Source organism: Ursus arctos, unplaced genomic scaffold, assembly GCF_023065955.2.
Source record: "Ursus arctos isolate Adak ecotype North America unplaced genomic scaffold, UrsArc2.0 scaffold_17, whole genome shotgun sequence".
NCBI classification, from domain to species: Eukaryota; Metazoa; Chordata; class Mammalia; order Carnivora; family Ursidae; genus Ursus; species Ursus arctos.
Genome location: NW_026622841.1, coordinates 29,288,014 through 29,307,843, shown reverse-complemented (window position 1 = coordinate 29,307,843; position 19,830 = coordinate 29,288,014). Strand labels below are relative to the sequence as shown.

The 19,830-nt window shown below is 36.7% G+C and overlaps 1 protein-coding gene across 1 annotated transcript in view; it reads right to left on the bottom strand.

Moving 5' to 3' along the window:
* RIT2 (Ras like without CAAX 2) overlaps positions 1 to 19,830 on the bottom strand; it is a 348,360-nt gene that overhangs the window by 158,987 nt on the left and 169,543 nt on the right. Inside the window, exon 4 of the mRNA XM_057313117.1 lies at positions 13,903 to 14,094. Coding sequence (XP_057169100.1) covers positions 13,903 to 14,094 — 192 coding nt within the window. The remainder of the gene's footprint in view (positions 1 to 13,902; positions 14,095 to 19,830) is intronic.

Here is a 19,830-nt window from a genome sequence, read left to right as displayed (position 1 = left end):
TCCCGGCATTATGGAATCAGGCCCCACATCAGGCTCCTCCGCTATGAGCCTGCTTCTTCCTCTCCCACTCCCCCTCCTTGTGTTCCCTCTCTCGCTGGCTGTCTCTATCTCTGTCAAATAAATAAATAAAATCTTTAAAAAAAAAAAAACAAAAAACAAAAACAAAAACTTGAAGACAACACAAAGAAATGTAAACATATTGCATGCCCATGAATTAGAGGAACAACTATTGTTAAAATGTCTATACTATCCCAAAGCAATCTGCAGATTGAATGCAATCCCTATCAAAATACCAATAATATTTTTCACAGAACTAGAACAAACAATCCTAACATACATATGGAACCACAAAAGTCCCTGAATAGCCAAAAGAATCTTGAAATACAAAACTGGAAGTATCAACATCCCAACGACCAAGATACACTACAAAGTTGTAATAATACAAACCATGTGGTACTGGCACAAAAGTAGACAGATCAATGGAATAGAACAGAAAGCCCAGAAATAAACCCATGATTACACAGTCAATTAATCTTTTATAAAGGTGGAAAGACTATGCAATGGGAAAAAGTCTCTTCTACAAATGGTGTTGGGAATACTGGACAGCCACATGCAAAAGAGTAAAACTGGACTACTCTAACTATACACAAAAAAACTCAAGATAGATTAAAGACCTAAATCTGAGACCTGAAACTATAAAACAACAAGAGGGCACAGGCAGTAATTGCTCTGACATTACCCAACATTTTTCTAGATATGTCTCCTGAGCAAAGGAAACAAAAGCAAAAACCAACAATTGGGAATACATCAAAATAAAATACTTCTGCACAGCAAAGGAAACAATCGACAAAACTCCCAGGGAGCCCGATGCGGGGCTCGATCCCAGGACTCTGGGATCATGCCCTGAGCCAAAGGCAGACACTTAACGACTGAGCCACCCAGGCGCCCCGAGTATTTTCATTTTAAACCTTGTCTCTCCCTTGGAATGAAAGTTTGCATTCCCCAATACTGATTAGCAAGTATCAGTAGAGGGAGAGATGTGTTCTATGGTTGAGAGCTGCCAGCCAGCCTGAATTCACATTACATATTCAGTTTACGCTCTGCCCATTATTATGACTCTCTTTGCCATCAGGCAAGAACTAAGTAATACAAGTTTTCTTTTATTCTCAAAACAAAAACCAACCCGTTCTCTCTTATAATGTCTCATTTTTATAGACATATACTGAATATACAGCAAAACAATCAAAAAAGTGCTGAAATCACATTGTCATCACTGCATGGATTTCTTTATAAGAAATGTCTTTTTTGATTGTCTTTATTCCTTGATCTTTCCTATTTAAAGCAAATTTTATAAGAAAAAGATAAATCTTAATATAATAGTAGCATAATATACTTAAGATATTCCAACAATGTTTCTGATATTGGTCTCTTAGAGAAAAACCATCTTCTATCCAGCCTCTCCCCTGCTGTTCCTCATGGCAATTTTAATTGCAGATTCTCATTTTTGTAACATTACTGATAGACTGGAAACAGATGACATACATCATTAATTGGCTGTGTATAGAGCACTGCATTTCAGAACCTGTCTTTTTTTGCAAGAGATTTTGTCTGATATTAGGAAATCACTTAGTTTCCTCCATTAGGACAATCATGACTGAAAACAATGCAGCTTTTCCAATTATTCCCAGTTTCCTTACACTACACTTGAGGCTTGGACTAGCCTACCTTCCTTCCTGGTAACTTTCATGATTTCCATTATTACACATAGTGTTGGTGCTTTAAAGGATGTACACACATATTTTCAAATTGCCTTTCCTTACCATGTTGACATTCCATGGGATTATCTCTAACTTTCTGTTTCTCTCCATCTTTCCTCAGTTTGTGTCTAACAAAAAGAATCAAAAAGCAATATTTTTTGCCTATCTTTGTTTAAAGTCTTTCTTCTGACTTTTTAGTTTAGTATACAAGAAGTTCCTCTTCCATTCAGTGCATAATTTTTGTAGGCAGATGTACACAAAATGGATACAGCGTGAAAAGTACAAAGGCACTCGCAAGTGTAGAGGTCACAACAGGAAGGGCACCCCAGTGTGTGATGTTCAGCGAACAATTGGTTTAGTGTGCTGATGGTTTAAAATTCAAGGCATGGGAAGCTGGCATAACAGAGGTACACAAGGGCTGTGATTAGATGGGATCAGGCACTGGACTTTACTCTGCAGACTATCAGAATGATTATGTACAAAGGACAAAATTACCAGATACATTCATATTTAGAGAAAAACAAACACAAGGCTCAAAGTAGGGACCTACCAAGGGTGTTTGACACAGGCTGGGAAAAATCTACCATAACCCCTTTCCCACCTGTTGGTGATTGACCCTGCTTCCCTTTATTTCTACCATCTACTAACTAGGCTTCTGCCTCCCAAGTCCCAACAGAGGACCAGATGGGTATAGTCGGTATAGTCCTGGCTCTTATCAAGACTAGTGGGCCCTCAGGGGCCAGGATCTGGTAAAAACTCTCACAGAGTTTTTCAAAAATAAAACTTAATCCTACTCATTGGTATTTAATTTATGATCAGTTTAGAACAGCTAGATGTATGTACAAGGCCGGCAAGCTTAACTGCTATAACAAAGAATCCACTGGCCAATGAAAGAACATGTCATTAAAATTTGAGGGTAAATTCTCATTCTGGCAATAGCCTACCAGGTAATTTGGAACAACCCTTCCACTGAAATAAGCTAGGAGACTTGGAGGGATAGATCATGACAAAGTTCCTGATTAGATTAAGTTGATGTGGGACTTTTTTTTAATTTTAGTCTTTCTAGTTTCCTACAGAAGTAAATTTGATAGGTCACAGTGACTCAAAAATGAAGAGTAATTAAAAAAATTTAGGTGGATAAAATAGCTATTCATCACATTTTTAAATAAATGTGTTTTGCATTTTCAAAGACATAAAAGATTAAATTCTTTAGTGAGATGAAATTTTAAAAGAATTACTAGAATTTAAAAATACAACAGTTGAAATTAAGAACTCAGTGGATGAGTTTAAATCAAATTAGGTATAAGAGAAACAGTAAACAAAAAGAACATTCAGAAGAAGATATCTAGAACAAAACATAGGGAGATAAAATGATGGAAAATACAGGGGGGAAAAAAGTATAACTCAGATGCAGGATAAGGTGAAAAGGACTAATATAGGTCTAACTGAATCTTAGAAGGGAATACAAAATAATATAAGAGTAATATTTGAAGAGGTAATGACTAAGAATGTTACAAATCTCATTTTTTCCAAAAATAAGCCCTAACTCAAAGAGCACAGATTTTAACAAGTAACACACACCCAGACAGAGAGCAAATAAGCAAGAGAGAGAAATCCACATAGGTACATCAGAGTAAACTTCTTGAAAATTAAAGACAAAAAGAAAAATCTTAAAATCATCAGGGGTGGGAGATGTGGTATAGGAGGTGTGGTGCAGAGTACCTTCAATTAACAATTGGATGGGTATCTGATTTTCCAACACAAAGGATACCAGAAGAAATGGAATTCTATCTTCAAATTGTTGAAAGAAAATTACTGCAAATTGGCATACATGAACTGCCACCCAAAAGTATATATTCTTATCAAATATATATGGGACATTTACCAAAAGTGATCATATGGCATGTTAAAAATCAACACTTAAATTTCAAAGGACTAAAATTATACAGAGTATATGAAAAATGGTGGAAAATAAGTTCAAGAATGAAATACCTCATAAGTCACCACACGCCCAGAAATTAAGGGCTGTCCTTCTGAAAAACCCGTGACACAAAGCAGAAATCACAATCAAAATTAGAACATATCTTGAACTTAATGATAAAATAGGACATAAGAATTTAGGGGATGGTTATAGCAAAGCCTTCAGCGGGGGGACAGTTACAACCTTAAATGCACATAAATCAGAAACGGAGACATGAACAGATGAAAGTCAATGATCTGAGTATCCATCTCAAGCACTCAAAAAGAATAGTAAGTACAATTCCAAATAATTAAGAAAAAGAACTAATCAAAATAAAAACCTGACAATTATAAAGTAGGAAAATTCCAAGATAATCTAATAAAAATAGTGAGATATATAAAGGATAATATATTAAGACATGGGTTTATTCCAGAACTCTTGGTATGTTTTATAACTAAAAATGAATAAAATTCACTATTAATAAAGCCCAAAGTTGTGCTTTGAAAAGACTAACAACATTGAAAATGCATGCCAGTGCAGTTCAGTAAAAAAAGAAGCACAAATTAACACTATCAGGAATTTAAAGGGGTTATCATTTCAGTTTCTACAGACACGAAAATGATCAGAAGAGCCTATTACAACAATTTCATGCCAATAAATTTGCAAATTTGACAAAGTAGAAAAAATACTTAAAAAAATTATTCAAAGAAAAAAAGACCCTCGCTGAATGGTCTATATGGTAAAGAAGGCAAAGGACTGAATTAGTAAATTGAAGACAGATCAATAGAATGTACTCAATCTGAACAGAGAGAAAACAGATCAAAAGAAAAAATGGAATCCTCTGAAGTATTTCAGTACAGAGGGGATAGCCTTTCCAATAAATGGTGCTAGAGCAATTAAACATCCATCATCAAAAAACCCCCAAAGTAAAAAAACCCAAACACTTCATATAAAAAATAATTCAAGATCTGTGTTGCCTGGATGGCTCAGTTGGTTAAGCAGCTGCCTTCCGCTCAGGTCATGATCCTAGGGCTGTGGGATCGAGCCCCGTGTCGGGCTCTGTGCTTAGCGGAGGGCCTGCTTCTCCCTCTCCCTGGCACTCTGCCTACTTGTGCTCTCTCTTGTCAAATAAATAAAATCTTAAAAAAATAATAATTCAAGATGGATTGTGCTCTTAATTGTAAAACATAAAACTTCAAGAAAAGAACATAGATGAAAATCTTTGGGACCTAGGACTAAGTGGTAGTCTTTGATTTGATACCAAAATCATGATTTATTCAAGAAAAAGAAAAAATAGACATCATCAAAATGGAAGTTTTTCCTGCAAAAGAGCCTGTTAAAAGGATGAAAAGGCAAATTACAGACTGGGAAAAAATATTTGCAAATCATATATCTGACAAATCTCAAGTAAACAAAGAACTCTCAAAACTTAATAGTAAAAAAAATAATGGAATAATCTAATTATACAATAGTCAAAGGACATGCACAGACATTTTACCGAAGAGGCAATACAGATGGCAAATAAACACATGAAAAGATGTCTGATATTATTAGCCATTGGAGAAATGCAAATTAAAACCATAATGGGATATCACTATACACCTAACAGAATGTCCGAAACGAAAAATAGTGATAACATCTAATGCTGGCAAGGGTGACAATGTAAAGTAAGTACAGACACTCTGGAAAATGCATTGGTATCTTCTTTCAAAACTAAAAACGGACATATCCTAAGACCCAGCAATTTCACTCTTGGGCCTTTATCCCAGAGAATTATAGACTTGAGTTCATGTAGGAATTTGTATATAAATGTTCATAGCAGCCTTATTTATAATAAATGAAAACTGGAAACTATCCAAATGTGTTTAAAGGGTGAATGGATAAACTGTGGTTACATCCAAACTGAATGTTATCCAGTAATAAGAAGGAACACATTACTGATAAACAAAACTTGGATGTGCCTCAGGATATAGTCCTGAATGAAAAAGCCAATCTCAAAAGGATGTGTACTGGATGATTCCACGTATGTAACAATCATGAAATGAACTATTTGTGTAGAGATAGAGAATGGAGTGGTGGACTGATGGTTGCCAGGAGATAGGGATTGGGGTAGGTAGGGGATCCATGTGGCTATAAGGAGTAACAAGGGAGTCTTATGGTAATGGTACAACTAGGTATCTTGATTATAGTGGTGGTTATGCAAGCTACATCAATGATAGAACACATATACCCACAAATGAGTATAACTGGTGAAATTCAGTAAATTCTATGGATTAAACCAATATCAATTTCTCATTTTTGATATTTTATAGTTATGTAACATAATACTGGGGATGCTAAGAGAAGGGTGTACAGGGCTTCTCTACCCATTTGTTTGTGATCTCCTGTGCCTGCACAATTATTTTAAAATAAATTTAAAAGAGGATTATGTAATTTCCTAAACATATGGTCGAATGAAGTTAAAGAGTTTCCAGTATGCAAACAGGAAGTGTTCCTCTTTCAGAAAATAGGTTTCCTTCACTACCAGAAAGTTCACTTTAGAAAACTCACTTTTGCTAAGACCTACATTCGTATCTGTTTTTGCTATTGGAATGAAATCTGAAGATGATTTTTTCACTTTTACGGAATTATTTACTTCTTTGCTTTATGTCCTTCCGGCTCATGAAGGGTTTCATAGAAACACTCTACTTGGCAGATAGCAAGGAAAACCTGTATTTGTAATTCAACCTATCAATATCATTCTTTTGAATTTACAGGATTGTCTTGGTCTCTATGATACCTATACTTATACATATACCTGCAGACATACAATGTTTTGTTTTGTTTTGTTTTGGATAAAGCCAGAAGCCTGAGAATTGAAAATTATCACAAATGTCAGAGTTTGGCTACACAAGGATACCTAGGGAAGGTCACAGAAAGCTGAAATCTCCAGTAGGATAAGAATTTTAAAGCTTCACTTACTTGGTATTTCTTTTTGGACAGCCCTTTTAAGTGATAGATTTAAAAAATTATAAGTGATCAGAGCAATTTTATAATCTTGAATTTCATTTCGGAGCTCCAATCTGATTCCCCATGTAGCTTTTCTTTCCTCTTTTCCTTGAAAAGAAGCTTATTTCTAGATGCCTCTAATGACTTGTCAATTTTACAAATGTGACCAATGATCCATGAAAACCAAACAATTCACTGTAACGCCATTTTAAAAAGGAAGGGAAGCAAACAGTTATGTCAGTTCAAACTGAATAGACACAACCTTTGTTCTAATGAAACACGACACTGCCAAATGGAATGCCACTTAGTTGTAGGTGCCCAATATATGCGCAGCAAAGTTTAAATTTTTTATGACACATTTGACTGGAGAAGTGGATTTAATTCGTGTTATTTTCATCACTGTTCTTTTGATATAAGCATTAATTTTTATTTAAAAATTTTTATTTTGTATGTATGTAGGTGCTTGTGTGCATATGCGTGTGCGTATGTGTACGTACGTGTGCATGAAAGTGCATGTGTTTTTCTTTTAGGTTTCTGATATCTCATTTAAGACTTTGGAAAATGCGTATAGGGTCTAGATTCTCTCATATGGAGTCTCAAGTATAAATGATCTCATGTCCTTTCATCAATATGCCTTCTAGCTCAATGGTTCTCTAGCTTGCTGCAAAATCACCCCATTTGTTCAAACAGACTTTTGTGCCTACTTCCATTGTTTCTGATTTATGAGGACTAAGAGCCTGAGAACGTGTGTTTGCAACAATGTTTCTACGTGATACAGATTCTTTTGTTTAGGGGACTATTATTTGAGAACCACAGATCTCATCCAGGTTGAGTTTGTCCATACATGGAAATATTAGCTTTTCTGGAATGGCCAATAATCTTTTTTATGTCTTTCTCATTTATTGCCAGTTTTTACTCAGTTTGACTTCATTTATGATCTAACAGAAAAAAAGCGCTCATTCCTCCAAAGCTTTGTTCAAAATTCATTTACTCCAAGATTGCTACTTTGTTTCACATTTGAAAATTAGGAAAATAATTCCAGAATTGATTTTACAAAGTCTGTGCACCAAAGCCTATACACTTTGGTTATCAGAAAACTTGCTAGGCCTTCCTCCAGTTTTAATTTATCTTCCTTTTGAAACAATCCTTACATATTTCATTTGCTAGAGTCTAACTTGTGAAACAGATTAGAGCATAGTAACACAAAGAGAATTTAAATGATCCAGGTGAGGCATGAGGACGGTAGTACATAGTATTTATTGAGTCCCTAGTTTGTACTGAGTACTGTGCTAGATAAGCTAATGACATTATCTCATCTACCCTACCCGAAAACCTATGAAAGTGGTATTATCCCTGTTCTACAGAAGCAGACACTGAGACAGATTTTGGAGTGCACGAGATTGGTTAGGGATCAACACTTGCGAAGGAAGAAGTAAGAAACTGGATTGAGTCAAGGGAGAAGCTGAATGACAATGCAAGCCCAACAGAGTCTTTGCCAAACCAGCATGCAGATCTGGAACAAGATTTGCTTGTCGTGATGTCCCACTGGGTTGCAATGGCTAGATATTTATGTCCACACTTCACTGGAAATGGGTATCCCTGGGAAGAGTATGACCTGACAAGGACGCTTTGTGTAGCTGGGCATAGCCCTGAAGTGGTCTACTGACTATGCCTCTTATCTCTGTGCTGGGAGGATGTACTTCTTTGAAGGAGAATTTGGGTGTTCGTTGAATTTGCCACTGATTTGTCCAAGAACACAGTGATTGTCTCAGTGAAAATTCAAACTCAGGACTATCGGATTCTTTTGATGATATACTTTGTTATTTTCTGAAAAATACTTGCTAAGTAATGCCTTAACCTTGTCTTGAGGAGTCCATCATGGGCATTCACTGTCCTGTGTGACAATGCAACAATGACCTCAGGTACCACTGAACAATGTAGCAGTTTGTCCCTACATGCAAGGTCTCTATCCTCACTGTAATTTTGTCACCTGTCATCCTGTCAGGGTGCTGCACGAGCATGGAATCCATGAATAGTCTATTGCTTTCACCCAAGCTGCCATCATTCTTCATCCTGATGACTAAATCTCCTGACTGGTCTTCCTACCTTCGTTCTTGCCTCCCTCCAAGAACTAGATGGATAACGAAAATGTATTCATGCCACAACTCTGCTCAAATATTTGAAGTTATTTCTCTTCCTATGTATGTATATACAGATGTATTCTATGTGTGTATAGTTTTATTCCTGACACCATTTTTACAGTGTGCAGTTGATACATACACACTGAAATCGATCATTATCTCCCCTATTATAATTTCAGATTCTTCTAAAGTTTTTATTGGTCATTTTCATTCCTGAACAACCAGATTCTAAAAAAATGCCCATTATCCATTCAGTTATCACTACGTATTTCCTAAATAAAATGAATGAAAAAATGGTGTTCACAAAAAGAAAAAAAAGATATATAAGGATCACAAAACTGATTTGGGTTCAAATTCTAGTTTCAAAACCTACTCAAACTAGATAAATTACATCAAACTCTAACCTTTGTTTTTCTTTGTCTTCTATCTCAATTGGAATTAATGCATTGGCATTTTTAATGAAATGAAATAGAATAAGGCAATGTTATGGAAAAAGATAAGTAGGGCTAGATAATTGTGAAATTTAAATGTGTATCCCTATAATATTGTATAAATTACAACTCTCTTCCCATAAAAAATATAAACCCTCATCATTGGGAAAATGTGTTGATAGGGATTATCTAATGTACTGATAATAGATGAATTACTATTTTTTTCCCACTTTTTAAAATCTAAGTGGTATTTGCAATTACTGCATTATAGCATATCCAAGACACTCTGGTACATATTTATGCTTTGTGTGTGACAAAGTGTGTCTTCAAGGCAGGCCCTATCTCTGAAATTATTCTGAGGCTACTTGATATGTATGTACCAGGCAGGCTGGTCTTCCCAACCCCTCCTCCTCAATATTCCATGGCTTGTGCACACCCACAGCCCCACGATTCATTTCCTCCTTTATCTACTCTTATTGGCCCTTCCCAAAAGAATTGTCACCATTCATCTGCTCCTTCGTACCTGGTTGGGATGCTTCTCCATTCCGCATCTCCCTTCCCCCAAAATGCTGTCTCTACTGGTTTTCAGCAACAATTGCACATATGCGTGGTGTCATACTGTTCAATATTTAGTTCCGTTGTTTAATATAATGTTCTGTATCAAATGCATAGATCCTTTCTGAGACGAGAAAGTCCCTGAGAACAGAGACTGGATTACTCATTCCTTTACTGTGCTGCAAAGCCACCACCGCTCTGAAGATAAGCAGATGCTTGGCAGAACTCTAAATAGATGTTATTTTTCTTAACACAGCAATTTCCGATCTCTGCAGCTTTTATAGGCCCCCTCTCAGTGAAAGAATTGAACCGTTTTCATTAGATAGATAGATCACTGAAGAAGAAATAAGGAGTATTTCATAATCCCAGATCTGCATTCAGAGAGTTAGTCAGACTGTGGAAAGCAGAGTTTCAAGGCTTCAAACTGAGTATTAAGCTGCAATTAGATTGTCAGCGCTGAAAGGGTTGTCAGGGTCTATCTTCAGGATAGAACAGTTTGTGGTCTGCGACTGATATAAAACTTTTCTAAACCAGCTCCCAGATCCTTGGAACTCACTCCATTTGTAGCACCATTTTTACTTTGCACAGGTGGTCAGGGTCTTACAAAAACAAAAAAGCAGAAATTATTGCCTTTGACTCCCCAGTGTGACAGCAGGAGGCACAGTAGGGACAAAGACCATGCAAGCTCAGGGACCTAATGTAGTCTGGGAATCTAAAAAGGGCTGTATCATAGTCTGGATGGACTCTGGACAAAATTGTGCTACTGATCAGAAAACAGTGCTTTTCAGTAGTTTTGAGTATCATTTCCTTGTCCTTTCTTTTTCTCACATTCTTCCCAAGTTCTGGCTATTACTGGCTTGTTCAGCACCTGGAGCTCCTCATTCCACCTCCAAAGAGCTAGCATTCTGTTCCTTCCTGCTCCAATACAATGCAATTGCTTATGTTCTCTCCTCTGAGGAGCATGCTAAGATCCTGAAGCTGATGTAAAAAAAAAAAAAAATTCAAGAACAACAACAATGGTTTAGAGGCCAAAAGTGAGCTTTCAAATCAGAAACGCTGGACATGTTCTCATAGCCCTAATTAGCTATGTGACCTTGAGCAAGTCGCTGAATCTTTAAAGCTTCAGATGACTCATAGCTAAATAGGATCATAAAGGAGTGTACTTCGTGGCCTTGTGGTGAAGATGAAATAAAATTACGTGTGCTCAGTGCCTGGTATGGAGACTTGCAATACTAAATGCATCATCAGTATCAAAAATGAGTATTATTCTCAGAGAAAATACTCAACTTTAAACAGAGCCCTTCAATATTTTTGCTTAAAGATGTCATTAATGATGAAGGACATCAAGCACTAAAACTTGTTTCTTTTTCTTGGTATAAATGGATTTAGGATTCACCAAAATGGATTCAGAATGCAGCCACCCACTCTACCAAACAAGCATGACAAGAAACAGCTGTCACCATCAGCACTTTCCCTTCAACCACTTTCTATGAGGAGGAGGAAGAGCTACCAAGTTAAAACCCTACTTCTCTGCCTCCTAGCACTGAACATAAGCACCAGCATGATTTCTTTCAGAAACTTCCAGAGTTTAACGTTATTACTCTAGGACTCTTCATAAAACTCCTTTGAGCTGGAGATGATGCAGGTGTCGGCATCTTTTCATTTTTACATGGAGAAAAAAAAAAAAAAACTCTGAAATGAAGACCTAACCTTTGAAGAACATAAGAGTACACATGATCAGGGTTTTAGTCTTAAATTTATCACTAACAGCATGTTTTTATTAAAATCAGTTTCTATCAGTATATTTACTTCTCAAATATCCTCATCCATCAACTGCTTGCCTTACAACTACACAGGGCAGTTATGGGGTTAAAATAAAGTGTGAACGGAAAGCATTTTGAAAAGGAACAACCACTCTACAATTATAGGAACAATTATTCCCATCACAAACACCACAGCCAGAAGACAAATTTGCATCTCAACACTTCATTATTGGAGACGTGGGTACATGAGCCATTTTAAAAAGATTATAATTTGAGTTTTCATGGGTTTTGCACTTTCGGTGACTATCTTGTTTACTTGCTTTTATCTGAAAGGAAAAGTCTGTCAAATCTGCTAAATTACTCAGCTTACTGTCATTTTTCATATTTGTTTCAGTGATATATGTGCTGCTCGAGTCTCATCACTGCTAATCTGCAATTACCCAGACTAAGACAGGGGTCCCGTTGAATACCTTGTGAGCCGAGGGAAGCAGAAGCAGAGCCAGGATGGTGAGGGGAAGGCACATGCTAGCCAGTGTTGGAATCATGGGAGCAATCATTCTAGAGACAATCTGATTAACTTTTGCCTGAAGAAGGTTCCCTCACATTCTCACAACCACTAGCTTACAAGAGCCACTTGTAGCTCTTGACTGGCATTCAGTTAAAGGTTTATGTTCTCTAGGAATTCTGAGAAGTGCAATAAAGGTGGTCATGTTATTGCTGATGGCATACTTCTGTCTCCGGGTGCTCCCTCATGGCACTTCCCGGAAGTCCTTAAAAAAAAAAAAAAAAGTAGAACATTCCCACTCTTCAGAGGAGTATCTGAAAGGTTCACTGCTAAACCTATACTTCTCTTCTTCCTTTTTGTCAAGTACTGCAAAATAGATTCGTATTTAGCTGGTGAGATACACTTGAATTCCTATCTCAAAGCCATGTAACCATATCATACTAACCATATCAAACCATTTGCTTTGAAGAAAGAGAAGTAACAAAGGCAGGAGAACAAGTGCAGAGGAGACAAACATTATAGCTCCTAAAAAATAGCCAGCTGCCACTTTAAGAGGCTTAGATTTTCAAGTAAAATATAGAAAAAAATGCCACTACAAAAATTTATTGCACTAAATCATAGACCTGTTTCTGTATTAAGTATAGATTTATAAGCATTGAATCTATATGATATTTTCACTTTAAGAAAACTTAAGATGCATTAGATGCAAAAATCCAAATATATGAAACACTTAAAATAGGAGAGAACAGTTTTAGTGAAGATCCTTAACCTTAGCAAAAGGATTTATTATCAGGCTACTTTAAGTCTAAAAATCATTAGCTGGAAACATACAAACTATTAAAATCCAGCTCAAATTTAAGGTCAATGCAAATAAAGAGAAAGCATCTAAAATTAGAACTAAACCATTCGATTTAGAGAATTGATTTATAAAAGTTTGATTTGCATGCAACTTCTTAGTACTTTAACTTTGTACAAAGTAAGTCATGGCAATAGAATTGTGAGATGATTCGCCTGGTCCCTGAACTGGGTTTTGGTCGTTTAATCTCTTCAGGAGTACTAAGGAGCACGAGGAGGACAAAGGACAAGTATTATTACCCTGTAGAGATGAGGCCATCACAGCTTGCCCATCAGGCCCTGATAGTGTCTGATCAGAGAATAAAGGAACTACATGAAATCTGGTAATGGATCACAATCCTTGGTTCCCACATTATCAGAAACTAGCCATGTTTTCTGCTTTATCAATTTTGTTGGTTTGGAGAAATGAACTGAGGATCACAAATGATACAGCAGACGCAGCTTGAAGCAGATTGATGGTATATGGAAGGCATTTCTTATTCAACCTGACTTGTTCTGATTCTGGAGGGTGGGAGGGGTCCTGTGAATTCTAATGGTTAGTTTGGTCTTTACATTGTAGCTGGATCCCAAAAGCAAGCATTTTAAGTGTTAAATGCAGAAACCTGCAAAACTCTTAGGGCTCAAACTCTGAAAGTACACAGCTTCACCTCTACTAAACTCTAGTGCCCCAAACCAAACATAGGGCCAGCCCCGATCCAAGGAGATGGGAGAAACAGGTTATGCCTCTGGTCGGAGTGGTAAGGACACTGCAAAGTAGCACGTGGAATGGGGTATATTGTGGCAGCTGATACAATCTACCATAGGATTTCAAAGATTTCTCAGGAAAATCACACGCATCATTTCCTTCTCATAATTCTCAGTATGAACCTTGGAAAGAAGCCATACTTTACCAAGTACTCTGTACCCTTGGAGTTAAGAACAAACAAATAAAAAAATGTGGCACTCACCTGGCGGAACTGTTCTAGGTCAATTTTGTTGCCCACCAGCACCAGGGGAATTTCATAGGTGTGGCGGACTTGAAAAATGAGCTCTTTAAACTTGGCAGCTTCCTGGAATGATTGGCGGTCGGTGACAGAGTAGCAGATGATGAATCCCTCCCCACCTCGCATGTACTGCTCCCGCATGGCTGTGAACTCTGCCTGCAGGAAAAGAGTGACATTGTTACGTAGTTTAAAACAGTGAAGCCAACATGTAAATAAAATGTCAAAAGTAGATAAATTATGAGATGAAGTAGTTTGGGTAGAAATTTTGTAAAAGTTTATTTCTGGGCGTTGCATATAGAAAAGCAGTAGGCGATATAACTGTACCATTATGAAATCTGAATGCTTTAAAGTGTTCCGAGTGTTGATCTTTAAGCATAGAAAATTTGATTCAAGAGATCTTGGGGGAGATATGTTAAATAGCAGGTTAACTAATGAATTCTTAGGGATTATATATATCCTTTTAATAGCTTTCTACTTAATGGTCTAGTTTTAGGAAAGGGAATCTAAATTTGTATACTCTAAAACCTAGAGGAACTAATTTTCTCCTCAAAAAGATGAAAAGAAACACAAGTTTAACCTTGATTATCCCTGTGAACAAAGGAAGTTATTAGCATAGATAATCCCAGACCCAGTTATGTGCTTGGGTTTTCTTAGATTTGTCTCCCAGAGCGGTGTAAGAAGAGGGAGCTTGACGGCTGAGTCATGCGGCACTTTCCACGTTCTGCTCACTCTTACATCCTCTTCTCTCTTGGAGGAGGAGGACAGGATCACCTTCCAAAGGTACCGATGTCCCAGTCTTGGAGACACTGCTGTCTCAGCTTTGCATGTTGCAGCCCACCTGAACTACAATTTCCTGGCAACTCAAAATTCAGTATTTGGTCTGAGCAGCTATCTGAACCATTCCTTTTAGTCTGAAGTATCTGTTTTCCTTCACTGTTACTTTGCTGAATCCATTGTTAAAATCACAAGGGCTGGTTAGATACAAGCCAGGGGAAATATAAAACTTAGACTCTGGAGCTGTGGAACAAGCCATGTGAAATGATAAAAGAACGCAAGAACGTATTGTGACTTGGAAATAAATCATCGAAGAAAGCAAGCTTCACACGAGCTTAAGCTGTATTTGAAGATCTTGAGATGTGAATTCTTCACCCAGCAAGCTATTTATAAGAATTACTAAAATGCGGTCTTCAGAGTAATTGTTGAAAAAATGTCAATTTGATTTAACATAGCTTGATTTTTGAGGGGTGGAAGCGTTTACGTAGATCCAGAAATTGTGGAAAACTGAGGGTCTTACAAGTGTAGAGAGTAATAAAGTTAATAGGGTATGGAGTTAGTGGGTGAATCTTTGAAAACATTTTCAGTCAACACGGAATGGGTGCAAACAGTATCACTGGGTTCAACCAATCATTTTAAAGTTTTACGAACTTGAGCCCAGAAAGGGGGAGAAAAGGAGAGAGAGAGAGAGAAAGACTTGTCCAAGGATGAACAGCTAATGTCAAGTTGGTTTAAATAATTTATCTTCTCTGATTTGCACTATCTCAACTTACTTAGTACTAAAGTTTACTTTACCTCAATCCTAAATTTCACCATGTAAGTGTCATGTGCTAACATGGGAGAAAGAAATTCTACTGGGCCTCAGTTTCTTCATCTCTAAGACAAAGTTGGCTTATAAAATTTCTGACACCCCTCCCAGTTCTGGCATTCTCTAATTCTGAAAACCCTTTGCCTCAGTCAGAATCCCATAGCTGATGTGGACTGACTAGAGCAGTATGGACTGAAATTGCTAAATGAGGTTTCCCCGACTTAAAATTAAACGTTTTTCAAATAGAAATGGTAAAACCACTGTAGAAATATGTGATATTTAGGAAAATATAAATGGATTTTTTACATCAGTGTATATAATAAAAGTGCACTGTAAAAGTGCAAAGTAACCTGGAAAAAATTTATTTTACAATTTATAGTTCACTGTATTTGCTAATTACTACCTTAAGAGTTAAAATTCTTTATTTTTAATTGCCCATTGAAAAATAATATACACGTTGCAAAATATTCAAGAGGTACAGAAGTATATAAAATTAATTTTTCTATCTCCAACCCTAGTTTTCTTTTCCAAATGCAGGACAGTTAATAATTTACCCTTACAGAAATCGTCTATGTACACACAAGCAAAGACATCTACATTCCACCTTTACATAGTTTTTATACTCAAATGGGCACATAATGTATACAATGTTTACTTTTCACCTTAAGATTTAACATCCCTAATATACCTTGGAGACCATTCCATATAAGCACAAATAAGTATTAGTTGCCATGAATGCATCATAATTCCTTTAATACACGTACCATAATTTATGTAACTAGTTGCCTATGAACAGATCTTTAGAGGTCTTCCTTTTCCTATTATCAACTATACTGCAATACAGATTCCCAAACATCCACGTTGCACAGATGTAACTGTGAGAAGTAGCACTGCTAGATGAGGGAGAACACAGATTTTTACTTTTGGGAAATAGTGCCAGTCTCACCAAAGATACCGTACCAATAACCCCAACATTATAAAAATGTACCTGTTTCTCCTCATTCTCACCCATGCCACTTACCAAATTTTTCTACCTTTTATAAATTTTAGGGTAAAAAATAGAACCTTGTTTCTTTCATCTGTAGTTACATGCGAGTCATACTGAGCGTCTCCTATGTTTCTTATACATTTACAAATTCTCTCCTAGACAGGATTTTAGAAAATGAAATGTTTTTTATTCTTTGATGTGGGGATTGAAAAAAAATTCTAACTGGAGAAGGTTCTTTCTATGTGAGACATAAAAAAAAAAACACAATACATTTGAGTACATTAACAATAACTACATCATACAGAAAAGACCAATAAATATGAAGAAGTCCAACACCTATTAGGCAGGCAGGCAAAGTACAGGAAAGTAAAATTCACAGAGAATATCGGATGAATGAATGAGCGAATATTGTGCTGGTTAACTAGACTCCAAGTCACATATACGTGATATTAATAGATCCACCAGTCCTCCCATTTGCTCTGAATTGAAGTCTCCAGGGATGAGGTTCTAGCATTAGTATTTTAAAGAGTTCCTTGTTTGATTTTGCTTTGCACCTAGATGCAGGGGTATATAACTGTGTTTGTGTTCAAAAGTGGTCTTTACGATCAGAGCGCAGAACCTGGGAAGCATAGTACATGACTTCTAGGTCTGTTACTCAGAATACGTCCTCTAACAAATCACCTAACCCTTCAGCACCTCAATATCCTTTGTCAAAAGGGATTAGGACACACATTTAACTCGTCTTACAGGGCTGTAGAAAGGATGAAATGAAAGAACAGATGTAAAAATGCTTTGATCAATTTTTAAAATACAATACAAATTAAGCCTATTATCATCTCTGGTACAAATCCTGCAGGATAGAAACTTTCACTGGGAGTACAGGCATAAAATCCTCTTTGAGCTGCATTAAATATAAATGTAGACATACTTCTCAAATATCCTTAATCAGAAAATTAAGGTTTTGGGTTTTTTTTTTCCCTCCAAATAGGAAACTCTTTTCCACCAATAAAACAGATATATTAAGCTATCCCAATGAAAGGGGAGGATACTTCCTCTTAGCTGACCTTATCTATACTAACTCTTTTCATACCATCTATGGGTTTTTCTTAAAAGATGTACTGGAAACTGGTGTGGCACATAAAGTTGAGCAGAATCTCTGCAGCTATTATCAACTTAATAATATATGATACTGAAATCACTTTATAAGAAAAATGTTATGTTCAACATGTTGCTTCCGTCTTTATTCACCCATGAATTAAAGATCTCTGTGCTTTATGTTCTGCGTATCCTGAATGTTAATATCTTCTTCATTTGCTTCTTGCTATAAATGAAACTTGTTGGTTAATTATTCAGGAACGTGACTAGATTCCATTTGCTATCCATAAGTAGAAAAATATCAATGAAAGAGGCCTACTGTGTAAAATGTTACAAACGTCCATTTCTAATATTATTATTATTTTTTTTAAAGAGAGGGAGGGAGGGTCTGTGGGGCCATGGGGTGAGGGGAAGGGAGAGAACTCCAAGCAGGCTTGATGCCCAGCACAGAGCCTGAGGCAGGGCTCAATCTCGAGGCCCTGAGATCATGACCTGAGCCGCAATCAAGAGTCAGACGTTTAACCGACGGAGCCATTCAGGTGCCCCTTTCTCTAAGATTTTCCAAGCTATTCCAAGTACAACAGTGTAGCTTCATCAGTTCCCTTTGATAGGTTTCCTTGCATTAAAATAGGGTGAGAATACTCTTAATTCTGAACACAAAGTACTCTGATTAATCTCATATCCCAGTTTCTGGATTATCAGAGTATTTTAAGCAGGCTTTCAGAAGTATAGGGACTGGACCAGCTCCCCATTTTATTTAACGAGTGCTACTACAATATAGGAGTGCCACACTGTTTACAACATGCACTAGCGCTATGGTCAGGCCAATCCCCAAATGCTTTCCAGCACAACACACACATATACCATTGTCTGTGGTTGCCATACTCATCATAGCCACATCCCCATACCAAACTTAGGTTCCTAGTACACAAAAAGTAAATGAGAAAATAAGTCACTCATGCAGCTGAACTATGCCAAGTGGTCAGATACATTAACTACCAAAAAAGTCTAGCTCTTTCCTGGTTGGCCAAACATAAATAGGCCAGGAGGAAACAAATGAAGAGCAATGAAGTGCTACATGAACCATGGGGATTTAGAAAATGCCAAGAGCAGTCTGCAGGAGGAGAGCAAAGAGGACGTGGTAGACAAAATGTGTTATTTTTTCTTAAATTTGTCAACTGCAAAGGGGTCCTCAACTTTCATGCAATCTTACTTTCAAAGATTATGTATTGTTACCCTTAAATAACCTTTCATGACCCAAATTCAGTATTTGCATGGCACTTAAACATCAGGGGCCTGCATACCAGTCCACAATTCAGTTTTTGAAGGGAGGCTGTCAGAGGAGCAAAATGGCTGTTGTTGCTTTTGTTTGCATGTTTTTAAAGAAGGAATAAAAACAAGAATGAAAATATTATCAAAGTGACAAAAGTGTAGGTATCATAAATTTGCTGTAATTGATGCAAAGTACCAAGATTGAAATCAATAGTGGTGGTGGTTCTCCAGCCTCAAACTGAAGCCTTAAGGTCGTTGAGAGTGTTCAATTAAAATGGAAATGAACAAAGAACTGTTAGAAATGCTAGTAATGAATGGTCAAAGATGGTATCTAAAAGGCCAAATATAATTAATGAATTTATACTATTTTGTAATTTTCAGAGAACATAACCATGTCCATTATCCATTTGTCTATCATTGTCTTTCAATATTTGACATTTCTGTATTTTCTGGAGTGCATTAAATCATGGAATACTGCCTAACTCATTCATCAAATATTTATTGAGCACTTATGTGACAGACATGTCAGATTTGAGATGGCTTAATACATATAATGAAACAAAAATATGAGTAAATGTGGAAAAGAACAAATAGAAATTAGAACATTGAAACGAAGATAAAGTGGTTTGATCTGCAAATTTGACTCAACTTGTAGAAAATCAAAGCTACACTGGGAACATGATCAATTCCATCACTCTTGTGGTCAATAAAAAAACATACTGATGTGTCAGGTGACATGAGTCTCTCCCTGAGCACTTAGAGGTGAATGCATTTTCTCTTATGAGGTTTCAAATAGGGCACAGTGCCCTCAATGTCAACAGGATCTGCAGTAGCAGGTTTTCTAAGACTAAGTCTCAAATTGTGTTTTTTCAACTTAAATCTCACCAAACATTTTGTAGATTTACTCACTGATACTGCTGCAACACTCAAGCAGGGTAACAGAAAAGCTGCTTTG